Source organism: Ovis aries, chromosome 25 (assembly GCF_016772045.2).
Source record: "Ovis aries strain OAR_USU_Benz2616 breed Rambouillet chromosome 25, ARS-UI_Ramb_v3.0, whole genome shotgun sequence".
Lineage (NCBI taxonomy): Eukaryota > Metazoa > Chordata > Mammalia > Artiodactyla > Bovidae > Ovis > Ovis aries.
Genome location: NC_056078.1, coordinates 242320 through 260179, shown reverse-complemented (window position 1 = coordinate 260179; position 17860 = coordinate 242320). Strand labels below are relative to the sequence as shown.

Genomic DNA, 17860 nt, shown 5'->3' with positions numbered 1-17860 from the left:
ATTTACTTGTTTCACCTAAACAGTTGTTTATCTAATCAATAACTGACCCCTTTCTACTTTTCCCCATTTTGAAATAGACACACTTGATGCTCAGCACCCATCAGTGTGGAGGTGATTGTGAGGTGGTGCAGGCAAGGGCCTGGTTCTTGCCAACACAAAGACCAGCTAACCTCGGTAAGGACCAGTCTTAACAACCACAGGAGGTTGTCCCAATGGCAAGCACTCCCCACACCCATCTTCATCCCTCAGATCCTGAAACAAAATGACAGAGGAGGCAAATTGTGTTGATCAAATAAATGCTTTAAAAATCCACTTATGAGTCACCAGATCTGGTTTCCATCATTCATGAACAAGACAAGCCCGTATACAGTCCTCCTGGCTCCTTGGTCTGGACTGAGAGTTCATCCAGAATGAGAAGCAGGAACTCAGAAAGGTAAGGAGAGGGTGTGGGGAAGCCAGAGTGGAGGGCACTGTCCGGGGGTTCTAGGTGATTGTGTGTGTGTGTGCTTTTTACCAATTAAATCTTTGATAAATAAACCCAAGCCAAACTATTTCTGTTGTCATTGCTACAGTCGGTGACACTTTAGACAGTAGGGTTCTAAGTCCCCACAAGTACCTCTCTCGATACTTCAGCAGACTCAAAATGAACTCAGGCCTAGCCAGCAGGATCTGGTGAAATATAAATCCAGTAGCATCAGGCTTCCTGATTCCCATGGTAAAACATCATGTGTGGTATTTGCTTCCAAGCACCACAGTCCCTTTCCATCAGCCACATGTTGCTTCCCAGCTTAAAATTAACACCTGAACTGGTTATTACCCAGCACCTGCTCAGACTATGAAGACAATTTGGGTACCAAGGGGTCCACACAAGCGTCTAAGTTCTCACTGTGCTCAAAGCATAAAGGCTCCAGAGCAGCAGGACAGGAAGGACATGTGCCCTCAGGGATGCTTCTGGAGTGACTACCACCGACTGCTAAATTAATGTTACACAGCCAGCTGTTTGACTGAGAGGAAGTCCTAGAATGGGCCTTATGGAGAATGTTTCTCCACCTTCTGTGAAACTAGGCAAAGACAAAACATAATTACATCAGCACTTTCAATACGTTTTCTCCCAAGTTCAGGTCAGAACTGACTCAACTGAAGTAATACGACAAAGCACTGTCTTGGAAAGTCAAGTAGCTGGTATGGTGGGTGCAGTCCCCTCCATCTGGAGACCTCCTGAGATGCCCTTTTGCCAGTGGGACCAGAAATATTCACAGTCTTTGACCACTCCCCTCAGCAGCTCTCACCCAACTAGGGATGACCTGCAAATCCATCCTTTGTCAACTCGTAAAGCCAAGGAGCATCCTGCCCACATTGCCCGGGGACCCCCTTCTCCCGTCTGGAGCAAGACTGCAGTCAGCACCTGCCAGGAACCCTCTCCATGTGGCTGTGAATTCATGCAGCTGTTCCCCAAGTTCTGTTGGCCTTGGAGCCAGTCTCTCTGCCTAGTTCCACTTTGTGTTCACTTATCAATTTATTTGAGTATGAAGATGACACCCTGAAGGCCCTGCCCTTCACATCCTTGGAGACCATCTTCACATTGGCCTTCAACTACCAGTGACAGATCATAGCATCCCTAACACCTGAACACATGCACACACACATGACTGTCCTTTATTGGGTTTTGCTTTTGTCTCATTCTTGTGTCTATGTTCAGCAAAAGGAAAACAGGTGTCATCCACGTACCAATTAGCAGGGAGAAGAGGGCAAAGTAGGAGGAAGGGCCATGTGTCCAGTGTCTGGGAGCCCTAATCTGAGGAGTAAAAGCATGTGGAGGGGACCTTCTCTGAAGGCTAGAGCAAGCTACATGTGATTGATATGTTTTCCCAAAAGTATGTCTACTTTGCGGAGAGACAGTAGAAGCTAGTCTGCAGGGGGCATCAGAATGCTCCTCAGAAAAGGTGGTATCAACCCTGAGACCGAGGAGGGACTGATTTTACAGACATGTTTGAGGGGGTTTCCACACTGTGGAGGTGAATGCACTGATGTCCAGGCACATAAGAGTATAGGGTTCAGCTAGGAGAAGGCAATGGCACCCCACTCCAGTACTCTTGACTGGAAAATCCCATGGGTGGAGGAGCCTGGTAGGCTGCAGTCCATGGGGTCGCGAAGAGCTGGACACAACTGCCCGACTTCGCTTTCACTTTTTACTTTCATGCACTGGAGAAGGAAATGGCAACTACTCCAGTGTTCTTGCCTGGAGAATCCCAGGGATGGAGGAGACTGGTGTGCTGCCATCTATGGGGTTGCACAGAATTGGACATGACTGATGCGACTTAGCAGCAGCAGCAGCAGCAGGGCACTGGGGTGTGAAGCAGGTGGGGCAGGGGCAGGACATACAAGGCAGATAGGAGTTGAGATCCTGAGCGGGAGACTCTTCAGGCCTGTGGTTGCCACCCGAGGGCCACAAAGCCTGGGGAAGCTGCGGCATTCGTGATGGGATGGGAGGGTCCACAGACACTCCGAGCACCTATATGTTCTCCTACTTTTCAATTATATGTAGATGCTTTATGATTAATGTGATACCTACTGAAAGTGTTACTAAACACAAAATGAAATGAAAGTCATTTTTTAATTCACCAAGCCCTGAAAATTATAATAACATGAGTTCTTTTTCACTATGTATTTTGGTAGAAATTGTAAAAGTGCAGATATTATCGTGTGTGATTGGCAAAATTCGAAGGCGTAATAAAATGTTTGGAGATGAATGCTAGAAGTGGAGTGTCAGGAAAAGCTTCTCTTATTAAAAAAAAAAAAAAAAAAGTCCCTGCTGGCCCACAGGTGCCATGGAGTGAAACCAAATGGGCTGGGCTAGAGGAAGAGACAGGAGGAAGCAGTCAGGAGGGTGCTGAGTGGTAGCTCCCTGGTGGCAGAAAGGGGAGGACAATGAGGATGACTTCCAACAGACAGGACCTGGTGACCCATCAGGTGAGAACATGCAGGTAAGGGAGTCTGGGCTGATGACCGATTTCTTGTTTGGACCAGTGAGTGGCTATGTTGGTGTGTTGTGAGCACAGGGGCTCAGAGGATGGGGTGCTGGGGAGCCATGACACAGAGGATAACTGTGGTCAGCTGAATGGCCCTCAGAAATATCCACACCCTAAGCCTTGGATTCTGTGACCAGGTGGGTCACACAGCAAAAGGAGATTAAAGTTGCAGATGGAATTAGGATCACCCATCCTGACCCTGAGATGAGATCACCCTGGACCCTCTGGGTCAACTCAATACAAAAAGATGTGGAAGGGGAGGTCAGAGCGTCAGCGGGATTCCACATGAGGAGGACTTGACGGGTCATCACTGCTTTGAAGGTGGAGGAAGCCCCCAAGTCAAGGAACACAGGTGAGCCCAGAGCTCCAATAAGAGAGAGGATGAGTCCCCCTGTACCCGCACATAGGACCCTAGCCCTGGCCATTACTTGGCTTCAGCCAGGAAGACCCAGTTCAGAATCTTACCTCCAGAAGCAGAGGTAAGAAATCTGCATTTTCTTTTAAGCCACTGAGTTTGTAATCATTTGTAACATAACAACCCCTACAGTGAGTTAATTCTGGAGTGGCCATGGGGCATTAGGGGCACTGGGAGGAGATGCTACCCAGGATGTGCCTCCTTTCAGGACGAGCATTGTTTCCAGCCATGCACCTCATACGTAGACCCGCCTCTTTAGGATCTGGTTCCATTGTGAGGGGTGGGTGCGCCCTGGGGTGACAGGGAGTGTTGCAGTTGGTAACTCCAATAAACAAAGGTTCTAAAAATGGTTCAAAAGAGCACAAAAACAAGAGTGTGTTTGGCTGGGCAAGGCCTTTCCAAGTGAAGCGGGTGGAGGGAGGCCCAGCCTGATTGGGAATGCAGGGCCCCACACCCATTCGCCAGCCTCGCCCGACACCCCAGGCTACCTCAGTGCTGTGATCATAGTCTTGAGTCTTGCCACCTTCCAGCCAGGGGTGAGGAGCCAGCACATTTGCCCCCCACCCATTCACCCTGTGCCACGTGCCTGGAGTAACTGAAGTATTTCTCTCTTCTGTAAAAATGAGTGGAAATTGAAAAATGAATTTGTTATTAAGCATAAAAAGTGTAAGCCTCCTAAAATTTAAGAGATGAAGATAAAAGCCTTTAGGGGCCAGTTGTCAAGTTGAATCAACTGTGCGTCTTGCCCAGAAGACATTAAAAAAAAATCAGCGGGTGCTTCCTGGGGCTTATGGGCCCCTGAAACCTTTATATTCAACAACCCATCAGCCACTGGGGCAGGTGCCACACTTGTCCCTGTACTGACGTGACAGGTTAGGCACAGAGAGGTTAGGAGGTTAAGCTACTTAAGGAACCACAACCAGGAAGCAGCAGAACCAGGATTCAAGCCCAAACAGCCTGACTGCAGGGCCCAGCCCTCCTCTCCCCTCTGGCCCAGTGCCTCTCCCAGAGATCATGGCATCCCCAACCCCCTGCCTGTACAGGCCCCAGGACAGGCCAGACATTGCTCTGCCTCAGGGCCTTTGCAGCTAATATTCATTTTAGAAAGTTTTTCTCCCCTCCTTTCAGGTCATCTCTGTGAAGACATTCTGAACTCCTCTGAGGGACTGGGAACTCTCTCCTTGTATCCTGGGAAGGCCTGTCCCAGATAAGGGGGACTGGGACTGGGGGAGGAGAAGCTTCCAGGCTGCTCTGGGCAAGGGTCATGTTGCCCATGGAGGCCAGGAGGCTAGCTGCCTTTCAGCATTCTGAACACATGCAGATGGGCAGTGGGTTTATTTGCTCTCTGCCCAGTTTTCCAGTCCATTGTGGTTGACTGGTCAGGGGATACAAAAGAACCATACCCTGGGATCAGAGGCCACATGGAAAACAAAGGAACTGTCCTTCACTAGGTGACCAGGAGTGCTGTCCAGCCCCTGGAGATGAGGCATCCTGAGCCCTGCTGGCCTTCACTATGAAGCTGGTGGGCTCGGGGCACCCATGGCCTCTGCAACCCTTGGGTGTTCACCCCACATGTGCACACATGCTGTCATCCAGGACACCAACAGCCCAGTGAACAGGGCAGCCCTGTCCACACAGGAAGAAACCAAGGCTCCTCTGTGCCCTCAGCGTCACCCCACACTCAGCGCTGCTCTGAGCCTGGACTCAGCTCTGAGAATAGGGACGGAGGCCAGCACTTGGCCCCTCACACATGAAGGTCCAAAGGCTGCGCGTGTCAGACGTAGCCCTGGAATTCTCACCCCCCACCCTGAACAGGCACCTAATGTTGGCCAGGTACACGTTCCCAGGACACCTCTGGGGCCTGCGTCTCCACGCGTCTTATGTTCTCTTCACTCCCAGAGAAATTCTTTGGTGGAAAAGGCAGGTGCCCTAAGAGCTGTAGGTCAGAATTTGCTTGCTACCACCTGGAGAGTGTCTTCAAAGAGAGTGTTCTGCTCAACATCATTTATGCTTAAAAAAAGAAAAGCACGACTTCGGGGAGATGACCTGCCCTGTGTAAGAGCTCGGAGATTTCTCTTTAAGTCTGTCAGGCACAGCAATTAACATTACAAAAGGTTCATTTCCATACACTTGGTGAAAAAGGTGGACCCTGTATTGTTACATTATGACTGGCCTGCCCAACTTAATGCTAAGCATTTCCCAAAGCACAACTCTGATAGTCTCCTACGCAATAATATCAACCTGTAAATTTAATGATGCTTGAGCTTGGAAGTAAATCAAAAACTCAAGCACACACTTTTAAAAAATTCTGGGGACTTCCCTGGCAGTTCAGGGGTTAAGACTCTGCACTCCCAATGCAGAGGGGATGGGTTCGATCCCTGGTTGGGGAACTAAGATCCTGCATACTGCAAAGAGCAGCCAAAAAAAAATTTTCTGCCCAAGTTTCCATTTTCATCATGAGGTAAAAATGGAGGAAAACATCAATTACAATCCCACCTTTACTCTTACAAATTTGGCAACATATTAAAACCTGTTGCATTTCAATGTCAACCTTCTAGATTTTTAGCTCTAATGGGACAGGCTGCATCAAGCTAAGTTAAGAATAAAACACTTGAGAAAAGCTCTAAAACCTAGGCCACAAGGATGCTCCTCACAAACCACTGGCCATCAGTGGTCCTAAAGGCAGAGGGTGGCAAAGGTTCCGCACTCCAGGGGACCAAGAATGGCCCCATATTCCGTCACAGGCATAAAATTTCTCTCAGGTTTTGTGTTCGGTCTTAAAAATTAACTTGCATTGTACTCCATGACATTTGCTTTAATATATAAATACTGTTTGAAATCACTTAGCAGTCAGAGAGCCCTCCTTTACCCCACTCCACACTATGGCAGGCAGAGCACCACCTGGGAGGTTCACGAGTTGGTGAGACAAGCCCCAAGCTTTTCTGATGCACTTCATTAGGTCTGTTTATGGCATTTCCACAAATGAAGTAATTTTATTCACTCAGGTTGTAACTAAATGCTTCAGGAAACTATGATATCAATTTCAATGTACTGAAAAATAAATAGTAAACAGTATAAATTTCAGTTTTTAAATGAAGAAATTAGTTAATTTTATTTACTAACAGAAAAAAAGAAGCCCCTAACCTAAAGTATAGCCTGATCATTTACTTTTTATATGAAGAAACACAAAGTGGATTTTTTTTTTAATATAAAAAGGAGAAGATCCACAGAAAGATAAACTCCTCTACCTGTTGGCACTAGAGAAATTTCCCCAGTTGCTGGCTGATTTTGGTAGATCTTTATCACCAGTGCAAGCCTGACATCACAACTCGATGCATTCGGCTACTTCTCAGCAACTCAGAAGCAACCCCATCCCAGAGTAAAACTGCTCTCTGGATGTGGCACTTTTTTTCCTCCAGAACATAAAGCCCTAAAAGCCACCATCTGGAACAACACAAATATGTCACAATCTGTGGTTTTCTGACTGTTCTACAGTGTAGAAAGTGCTGAGCAAGGGCACTGTGATCCCTGCCACCGCCAACTCCATGGCCCCTGACCTGCACAGTCTCTGCTGCCAGCTCCCTGAGAGGTGTCTGTGGATTTAGTAGGTTTCAAGAGGCATTAATTTTAAAATAGGTTCAAAGAGATGTACATGTTTTAACATGGGCTCCAAAATGTGTGAAGATACACTTAGAATCACATCTCAGATATCAATAAAAAGAGTTCTGTTCCAAAAAGTGTTAAAAGAGGAAGCCAGGCTTCCATCACAGCTGTTCCTGTGGCCACGTTTTTTTTCCATAGTTAAAAGTCTGAATCGGCAGCAAGAACAGCCACATATATATCTGTGTTCATGTGTGTACACAAAGAAGTACCTTTGGACTGACTTAAAAATAAAAAACAAAGACATTTTGTTTCATTTCCCAAAACACCTGCCTGCTACAGCCCTGCTAGACTGTTCATTTCCCTGCAGATGGGCAGGGAAGGCCCAGAAGTTTAGAACCAATCCAGGCAGGTCCCCTGAGCGCTGTCATCACAGAGGTTCAGGCAGCTTGGCTCATGTGCATGACAGCAAACATCACACTCTGATCTCAATGTGAGTCGTTCCCTAAAGAAAAGAGAGCTGCAGGCTACCGCTGTACTCCTCATGGCATTCTGGCTGTTCACATGATCCCAGGATGAAAAAACCCATCAACAATTTTTCCTTTTTGGTCTACACAGCACCATTGTCAGTGGGATGTTTTTTGTTGGTTGTTTTTAAATCTTAAGCAACGGGGTAAAGAATATAACCAAAGTGTCTGATTTGAGGTTTTACAGGCAGAAACCTTTTTTTTTCCCTCTGATTTTTTTTCCTTAAAACACAGGGGAAAAAAGTATAAGGTTTCAAAGCTGAGTTACGCTGACCAGCCTTCAGTGAAGGGATGGCTAACCACACCATTTCCTCTTTGTTCTTCTGTGTGTTGTCTCATAGCAAACTTTCACTCTGGACACCCAGATCTGAGGTGTGCCTTTTTCATATTAGATATAAATTAATCAAAATGTCTAAAGCTCACAAATTTCCAGAGTTATGAAAAATTCTTAACGTACTTCAAGATATCTTGCATACGTATCTCATCCCTCAGCTCAAACAAACAAGAAGGTCAAAGGCAAGAAAGAATAACATAAATTGGAGCACCTACTATAATCCATATATACACGCACTCGCTACACAGGTCCTACACAGTCAAAAGAGTCACGTCAGCTAATATAGCCTCTAGTGTGGGTTTTATCGGAACACAGCCCGCTGGGGTCCCCATCAGCATCATACGAAACAGCAGTACTTCTTCCACCAGGACTTGGACAAGGTCTTCATCTTGTCGGGAGTCCTGCTCTTGGAGTTCTTTGGCTGCTGCTGGGAGTCCGAGTACTGAATGCCGGCTACAATGGCTGCATCGAAGACCTCTTTGAGGTTCTTCTGAGTCAAGGCTGAGCACTCAATGTAGGAGGTGGCTTTGATCTCCTCGGCACACAACCTGGCCGCCTCCTCAGGTACCGGCTTCTCTTTGCATTTGTCCAGCTCGATGAGGACTTTGACGTCTTCTCTGAGGTCCGACTGTGTCCCCACGAGGATGATGGGGGCTTTGGGACAGTGGCACCGAATCTCTGGCACCCATTTCTCACTGACGTTCTGGAAGGAGGAGGGACCCACGACACTGAAGCACAGGAGGAAGATGTCAGCGTTGGTGTAGCACAAAGGCCGGAGCTTGTCAAACTCATCCTACAAGGGAGTCAAGCACCCAAATGTTATCTTTTACATCAGTTCTCATCAGCAGAGAGACCATTTGAACATTTTTCTGGAAAGGGTCTGGCAGGTAACAGAAAGCCCACAGGTGGTGGAAGGAAGAACCAGAGCCCTATGAAGGCCCCTGCTGCCAAGTGGGGCCTCACTCCCAGGTCTGCAAAACTTGCCCAAAAACCTTCCTCACTGCTCAGGACCTACTTGCAAGTTACTGTAGAAAAAGTCCTTATATTAGATGGATTTTCAAAATAAAATCTCCTTTTCTAGCCTTCAGGCTAGAGTAACTCAGACTTACGGCTTCAACTCTGGTACTTAGCCATGCTTTTAAAATGCAGATGGTACCCACACTGATCCTCAGGGCTTCACCCAGACCCCAGGAAACCACAGTCTGTGAACTCAGCAGCTCTGCCCATCCTCATGGCAGCTGTGAGCCTGGCTCATTTCATCCCATCTGTGCCATGCATACCCAGGGCACACTCAGGGCACACTTGGTGCAGAATCATGAGACTCAGACACAGGACTGGAATTGAGGACCTAGGCACGGACACTCTCACAGCGACCCAGAGAATGTGCGCCTCTCAATGTCACTTAAAACACAAGTGAATGTTCTCACATTTGCTGAATACACCTTTTATCTCACTTTATCTTTTCCTCCCTCCTTCCTTTTCTCTTACTTTCTCTCCCCTTTTCTCTCCACAAACCCCAGGAGGCCTCCAGGAATGATGCTTTGGGAAGATAAAGGACCAAAGAAAAGGCATACCCATCCTACTTCCAAAGGATAAAGAACTGAATGGATAAGTCAGAGTTGATTATATAAACCAACCATCAGCCTGCTGAGTGCCTCACTGTGCGCATTCACTAACAGAGACACACACAGGACGCTGGACACTAGACACCAGACCTAGGGGATTTGGTTGGGAACAGACACACATGGGCTCAGTCCTTATAGGGACATGCATGTGTGCATGCGACCTGGCTTCAGTTGCATCTGAATCTGGGCAACCCTATGGACTGTAGCCCATAGGCTCCTCTGCCCATGAGGTTCTCCAGGCAAGAATATTGGAGTGGGTTGCCATGCCCTCCTCCAGGGGATCTTCCCAAGTCAGGGATTGAACCTACATCTCCTGTGGCTCATCACTGGCAGGCAGATTCTTTATCACTGAGCCACATGGGAAGCTCTTACGATTATTTACAAACTATTATTTACGTGCATGTTTTGTTGCATCTGTCGACTTTTTCTAGGGATGAAGAAAGCCTGGATCTTTTGAGTTTACGTGCCTCATCTAAGGCCCTGTATTTCAGTTTATAGGGCAACAACCAAGTGACAATATTGAAGTTGACCAGCTAAATCCTTAGGAAGGAATATGGCATCTCACCATGTCACTGCCAATTCTCCACCTTCTATATGCAAAAGTCAAAAAGAAGAAGAAGAAGAAGAAAAAAAAAAAAAGTCCTGGATTTCTCAGTGCCAACTTTGTGCTGAAAGAAGAAACACAGAAACCCAACCAGGTGGCCAACAGCCCAGCCCCGAAGATCTTCTAATGAGACACTCCCTCTGTTCCTAGAGGCCTGCAAGAAAGCAGCACAGGACAGTCTCTACCCTCACTGCTGGCAGGCATCATGCCTGGCCAGGCCCTGGATCTGGGGTTGCATTATCAATAAAAAGAAAAGCAAACACAGCCCTGGACCTTGGGACATGGCTTCGGTAACTTGGCTTCCAGACTTGTGGAGGTTCTGGCTGACGGACTCAGGAAGCAAAGCAGAAACTAAACCCTGCTGCTCACTGCCTGACCAGAAACCTTAGCTATTTGGAGAAATAAATGCCGCACACGTACGTGTGACGAGTCCAATTGGAATGGACCCTTAGAGAAACTAGTTCTGAGACCTAGAGATTTGCCTGGGGTTTAGGGTAGGGCTGGGTGGGGCTGACAGGTTGCTGGACAGCCGCGCTGGTCTAGCAGCAACCGGTGTTTGTTTTTTTTTAAAGTATAAAGATTTTCCCAGGTGCCTCATGAGTCAGAAGGCTGAAGAGTTTTCACCTGCTATTGGACAGGCTCTTGCAGTCTGATCAATTTCCACTGGAGTGAAATTGATCACAGTGAAATTTCCATAATGAGTCCAGTGTTAAAAACTTTTAACATTTTATATGCATACCAGGCCCCCAACAAAAAGGCCCCAAGGCATAAGAAGCAATTTCTAGTTATTTTTCCAGCTCTCAGTTGCTATGTAAAACTTACGTCTGATCCCCAGGCAACCTGCGTCCACATTCTCCCGGTGTTTGGAAAGGAGGCAGCTTGAGTCACTTTATCCCCAGGAAGCTACCATGATGACTGCTTGCGGGGATGTGCCACCACAGGCTGGGGCAACACTAAGGAAATATGGCAGGTGTCAAATCAAGTCCCTTAAAAAGGGAGGTTATCAGATCTGGAATAGGGAGGATAGGAAAAGACTATCACCTTGCCCAGTTTTACTAACAATCCAAACAAATACTAACTGATAGCTGGGGAGCCGGGAGAAAACTGACTTTATCTCACCAGTTGTGTATTTTTTTAAAAATTTATTTGTATTTATTTGGCTACTGTGGGTTGTAGCTGTGGCATGCAGGATCTTTAGTTGCATGTGGGATATAGTTCCCTGACCAGGGATCAAATGTAGGCCCCCTGCATTGGGAGTACAAAGTCTTTTTTTCCGCAAACTTTAAATTTTTTTGGTTTTCTTGTATTGGGGTATAGCTGATAAACAATGTTGTGACAGTTTCAAGTGAACAGGGAAGGGACTCAGCCATACATATATGTGTATCAACTCTCCCTCCAACCCCCCTCCCATCCAAGCTGATACATAACACTGAGCAAAGTTCCATGGGGAGCACAGAGTCTTACACCACTGGACCACCAGGAAAGCCGTGGCTGTGTATTTTTCATAGTTTTGAAGATGGTTTTTTGAAGATGTGGTTTTCCATAAATCTGTAGATGGTGACCTCACACATTACACTATTAGGCATACTAACCACTCCATCAGGTAAGAAATACAGTGAATCTCAACAAAAACACTGCTGAGAGACCAGAAGGAAAATTTCCAAATAAACCAAAGTGTACCAACTTGCACTGAAATCTTTTCATTTCCCAAATTATAAGCTTTTTCATGAAACCATTTCTAAAATGATTCTTGTGATTCCTTAACTTTGAAACAGATCCTATTAAAGAAAAAAATCAAATTCTTCCTTGATAATTCAGGATCATTTCTACAAAGTGTTCCTGGTAAAAGTCCTAGTCCTCTTCCAAAACTGCTCAGAGGTTTTTCTCCTGGTCTACCCATCCTGTCCCTCAAACCGAAGTCGCCTTCCTCCTCCTGTAACCTCGTTGATTTCTTCATAAGTTCTATTGGGTTGGCTAAGAAGTTCATTTGGGTTTTTCTGTAAGTGCCTACTGGAAAATCCAAATGAACATTTTGGCCAATCCAAGACTAAGTGGTTTGTCTTCCCCCATGGACTAGAGTCCGTCAAGGGACAAGCCATGACTTAAGCTTGCATCCTGCAGGACCCAGAACTCCATTTATTTATCAATCCAGTCTACAAACACAAGCAAAGTCCACTATGGGCCAGGCACCAACCAGGCATGAGCCAGGGAACTCCAGCCCAGGAAGCTGTGTCTGCCATCAGAGCTGACAGGTGAGCCAGTGGTGGGGAGCTGCCGGCACTGGGCTGTCTACTCCTCCCTAAAGGGCCCCACATAGGCATGCCCTTTGGTTTCTTGAGTTTTCCTGCCTTCTTCTTACTCTCGGACTCTTTAACTGCCACTTCTTGCTTCAGCAGGGAGGCCTCTGTTTATTGAGGGGCTACCCAACCCTCATTGTAAAGATCAGAAAATGTGACCCAAGGTACGAAAAATATTCTTGATTTACACAAAGCAATTAAGCTTTAATTATAAATAGTAGCAGGGCATCCAGAAAGATTATTAGAAGGATACGTGTTCTTTGATTTTTCTCTTCCATATGCAATAAAATAGAGATTGGTCGATTCTTCATTTTTTTCCTGCTCCAGTAGAAGGGCAAGGAGACAGCAGAGGAATCTGGGCTATGACATGCGCCCTGTGGCCACTGCCAAACCAATGTTCAGCTGGGGATCGAGGCTGCCCAGTCTTGTGTCACCCTGAAGTTTGAAAAACAAAGCGCTGAACTTGCTGTCCCGCAGTGGGCAAGTGACTAAGAAGCCCTGGTTTGGAGGAGGCTCTTAGGGACACTGGAAAGTCAGATACTTCTTAAGTGTAGGTGGTCATATGACATCTTAGAAAGGAAGTGGACACTTTTATCTGTTGATAAATTACCGCAGCACTTTCTCAAACTCTAGCAAGCACTGGAGAAACTACCTGCTTATTAACTGTGGCTTTGGCAAGCTCTAAAGACAGACCCTAGGGGCTTCTGTGATGGCTCAGCGGGGAAGACTCCACCTGCAATGCAGGAGATGCAGATTTGATCCCTGGGTAGGGAAGATCCTGTGGAGAAGGGAATGGCAATCCACTCCAGTATTGTTGCCTAGGAAATTCCATGGACAGAGGAGCCTGGTGGGCTACAGTCCAACAGGTCACGAAGAGTCGGACTAAACAATGACTAAACAACAACATTAACGACTAAGCAACAACAAAGACAGATCCTGGGCTCTCAGAGGGCACAGCGAGAATTCAGTGATGTTAGCACCATGCAGGGAAACTGGAGCCCCCCGGCTCATCTGAGACACCCCAGAGGGGACTTCATACTGAGCCCTCCTCATGCCTGGCTGTCTCATCCAAGTGCCTGCCCTCAAGACAAAAATAAATGTTCACGATTCTGAAGGACCAAGTCCCAGTTCATTCATTCCTCCAGGTTAGGAAAGGAAATATTAACACTTACTGACATGAACTCCATCTTTTTCTTGAGTCAATATCTTAAGAATTTGGCTTGTTGACCTTTAATAAAATGATTATAAGGCATTGCCAACTTACTCTGAGAAATGAGTACAAAGCATCATTGACAATTTTTAATAAAAACCAGAAAGTAAATAAGATCAGAAACTCCCAGAAGATAAGAACCGCTCTTGACCCTGTTTCCCTTGTCCTGCCCACAAGGAGCAGTGCCAAACCCTGTTTTATTGGTGTGGAGCTCTCTCCCTGCCACATCCACCCTCTGTGAGGTGGGGGTGGGGCTCTAGAATGGCCCAGTAAAGGAGAGGGGGCAGTATTTGAAGGCCTTTAAAAGGCACTGTTCTTGCCCAGCACTGAGCAGCGATGTGATACTGACCTGTCCTGCAGTGTCACAGAGCTGGAGTTTCACAGGCCGTCCATCCACGGAAACCACAGCTTAAAAATAAGACCGAGAGGACTGTCAGTAGTGGGGAGGGTCTCTTTTAACCCTTTCCAGAAGAACAATAATTTTAGTTTGTATGACCACTCTCACTCCAAACCCTTCAGCTCCTATTCTGAGTCCCCAACAAAATCAAGACTTGCCTAAAACAAGGAGACTCCTTGGAAGCATTTTTTTTTTTTTTTTAATGCAAACCTGCTGGGCCAGCAATTCACTCCATGCCCTGAGAGGAGGCAGAGAGGCCCAGGGCCTTTGATGGCACCCTGGAAGGGTCTGAGTTTTCTCCCAACCCCAGACGATTCATTTTCCTATGGTACATGTTTCAAAAAACGCAAAAACAACACGGGTGGGGGGTTAAGCGGGAACCAACCTCATGGTTTTAAATCACAGGAAAACCTCACAAATAACTGTTTTCCCTTGGGAAATGTTTGGTGACTTCGGGGTCTGTCACAAAAACGTAGCTTATTTTGAGAACGTGTAAACACAGGCTGCCAGTATTGTCCTGTTTATAAAAGAGGGCACTGCTTATCTCTCCATGTCAGCTCAAAGAGAGGATTAAACGAGAAAAGGAAACCGTGTCCACCTTTCCACTAGGTTGGGGTATCTGGGGAGGGGCCTGCATCAGAGTGCTGCTCAGAGTGCTCTATTTGATGAAGCACTCAGTTTTGTCTCAATAAACTTTCTAAATTGTTTATAAATGTTTGTACTACTCAGTTGAAGAAGGCGATTAAAATACACACACACACACACACATACACACACACACACAATATCGTTTAGGTGGGAAACCCACCAGCACAGCACTGCTTTATCTAGGGTGCCTTCCAGGTAGATGAAAGCAAGTCCTTGCCATCAAAACTTTCTGAAAGACCACGAATTTCTTTTCTTTCTTTCTTTTTTTTTTTTTTTTTAAGAACAAGAGAAAGCATTTCACTCTAGCTTCCATGGATTTTAACTTTTTCATAAATTTCAAGAAGCCTTGAAAAATCAAGAGGAAAGATTACTTTATCTTGGTGGCTACAAACCAAATGACACAGCATCGCATACATAAGCGCTTTCAGGAGCTTAAGAGATACTGAAACGACGCTAAAAATCAAAAACAGAGCCAACGGGGGCGGTGGGACTCAGAGGCAAGAAGTCGTCTTTACTATCCGGGCTTAATCCAAAACTCAGCCTTCCCCAGCGCCTCCAGTGCCGTTTTCACTACATCCACTCTTGTCCCTGCTCTCCGCGGCTCTTGAAAGTGGAGACGCCCTCGGAAGAGGAGCCGCTGACTGGAAAAGACCGACCCTCGGGCCACAGGTAATGGCACCTGCGCGTCACCTTCCGATCGAAAGCCAGCAGCGGCGCCAGCAGCGGCGGCCTGACGCAACCGCTCCGCGCAGGAAACCGACCCGGCCACCCGGGCGCGACCTGCGCGACCGCGCCGCCCGCACCCCTCGGCTCCCCGCGCCCGGGACAGGACCCCGCTCGGGCGGCCCTGTGTGCCCCGGGGCCTCCCCCGCCCCGCCCCCCGCGGCCCCGCTCACCCGAGAAGTTATCGAAGGCGGTGGGGATGTACTCGGTGGGGTAGCCGTTGGTGGTGTAGCTCACCACCAGGCTGGTCTTGCCCACGGCGCCGTCGCCGACCAGCACGCACTTGACGCCGCGGCCCTCGGCGCCGCCCGCGCGCCCCCGGCCCCCCGGCGCCCCGGGCCCACGGCCCCCGCGCTCCCGGCGGGGCGGCACGGGCGGCGCCTCGCAGCGGCCCGGGAACGCGGGGTCCCCCTGCTGCGGGGGCATCGGCCCGCGCGAGCCGCGGGGGGAGCCGTCCCCGACTCGAGGGCCGCGGCTGCGGCCGCGCGGCGCAGACAAAGGCGGTCGGGTAGGTCCGGCGGGGCTCAGGCGCAGGCGGCGCCGGCTCCGTCCTGCGGCTGAGGACTGCGGACCGCGCGGCGCGGGGCCCGGCGCTGTCTCCTCCTGCTTCCCGGCGGCCCGGCGCGCGGGGGGCGGGCGCGGGGAGAAGGCGGAGCGGCCGCTGGGTCCGGGCGTCGGGCCCACAGCGCCCCCGTCTGAGCGCCGCGCGGGGCGCTAGAGCCGGAGCCGCGCGCGCTGGGGCGGGACGCGACCGGAGGCAGGGACCTGGACACCTGCGGGGGAACCCCAGATGCCCAGTCTGGGCAGTGCCGAGGAACCAGGCCAACGGAGGGCGGCTTCCCGGCGCCGACACTGCCGCCACCGCCGAGGGGCTCGCCGTCCCGCCTCCTGCGCCCACGCGGCCGACTGCCCTGGCCCTCCCGGCCCTGCGCCCCCTCCTCCCGGCGGTCCCTGCCTCGCAGGCCACAGCGCTCCACCCGAGGGGGCCGTCGTCGGAAGGAGGCAGAGTTAATAGGCAACTTTTATGCAGCCGAAGTCCATCGTGTGATTTTGGTCCTTCTAACGTATTCTATCATTGGGGAGCAAAGGAACGCAGGTCCACTGTTAATGCTAGTGTGACTTTCTCTTGAGTATGCCCTGAACCAACAGATGTCTTTATAGCCCCAATTCTTTCATCTACGTAAATGTAATTTGGTGACATTGATATTATTTAGGGGGAAAAAATCCGTTTTTCTCTGACTCCTTCCTCCTATATTTAGTCAACAATCCATCGGAAAGACAGGGAAACCTTTCTGGGCATAGTCTAGACGCAAAGCTCCCCCGAGATTTATGTTGTGGTATGAGAATAGGCTCATACTGTGAGTAGGAATAGTGATACTGATAATAAAAATCACAGCAACTAATAAATGTTGAGCCTCTCTGATATAAGCACTGGTAAGTACTCTGCATGAGCTGCTGCTGCTGCTGCTAAATTGCTTCTGTCGTGTCTGACTCTGTGCAACCCCATAGACGGCAGCCCACCAGTCCCTGGGATTCTCCAGGCAAGAACACTGGAGTGGGTGGCCATTTCCTTCTCCAATGTATGAAAGTGAAAAGTGAAAGTGAAGTCGCTCAGTGTGTCTGACTCTTAGCGACCCCATGGACTCTTAGCGACCCCATGGACTCTTAGCGACCCCACCAGGCTCCTCCATCCATGGGATTTTCCAGGCAAGAGTACTGGAGTGGGTTGCCATTGCTTTCTCCACTGCATGAGCTAGTTACTGTCATCTCATCATTAGTTATACCATTTTATGGGTGAAAGTGTTAGTCTTTCAGTCGTGCCTGTCTCTTTTTCCAACGCCATGGACCAAAGCCCACAAGGCTCCTCTTGTCCGTGGGATTTCTGAGGCAAGAATACTGGAGTGGGTTGCCATTTCCTTCTCCAGGGGATCTTCCTGACCCAGGGATTGAACCCTGATCTCCTGCATTACAGGCGCATTCTTAACCTCTGAGCCATTTGGAAAGCCCATTTTATGGGTACAGGATGAGAAAATCTGAGGCACAGATAAAATGCTGAGGTCTCACAAGCTAGGGAGTGGCAGTGCCAGGATTCAAGCAGTCCGGCTCCGGAGCCTGAGTTCTTTCTTACCCAGTGTCCTTAAAGCAAAATCAAGCCAGAGTAGTAAGTTGAGCCTTGGAAGTGTGGCTGTGGTGGGAATGCAGAAGTGGATTTATCAAGAGCCTGAAGACTTGAATTCAGGGCCCTCATTTGCGGAGAACCTCCCTGGGCGCCCTAGCAGTGTGAACACATGGTTACATTTTTGTCAATTTTGCAAAATTGACAAAAATTTATATGAAAAAAATTCATATATTTTAATCACTACCAACTAAGCCCAATGTTGTTTCAATTCTAACTTCTCATATTGAATGGCTTTGATGTGGCAGGGGACACCATGCTCATCAAGCCAAGGA

General features: G+C 48.4%; 1 protein-coding gene across 1 annotated transcript; it reads right to left on the bottom strand.

The window, feature by feature from the left end:
• Positions 1-279: 279 nt before the first annotated feature.
• Positions 280-15975, bottom strand: RHOU (ras homolog family member U). Its single transcript, XM_027962171.3, has 3 exons — positions 15583-15975; positions 13991-14049; positions 280-8698 (listed from the first exon to the last, which is right to left on the bottom strand). The coding sequence occupies exons 1-3, from the start codon at positions 15833-15835 to the stop codon at positions 8243-8245; spliced, it is 768 nt and encodes a 255-aa protein (XP_027817972.1). The 5' UTR covers positions 15836-15975; the 3' UTR covers positions 280-8242.
• Between the last annotated feature and the right edge of the window lie 1885 nt (positions 15976-17860).

Excerpts from the sequence above, each read along its gene's own strand:
- RHOU (XM_027962171.3), bottom strand. The coding sequence starts at position 15,835 with ATGCCCCCGCAGCAGGGGGACCCCGCGTTCCCGGGCCGCTGCGAGGCG. Across the intron at positions 14,050-15,582 it reads CGCCTTCGATAACTTCTCGG|CTGTGGTTTCCGTGGATGGA; the intron begins GTGAGCGGGGCC and ends CTTATTTTTAAG. Across the intron at positions 8,699-13,990 it reads TCTGTGACACTGCAGGACAG|GATGAGTTTGACAAGCTCCG; the intron begins GTCAGTATCACA and ends ACTCCCTTGTAG.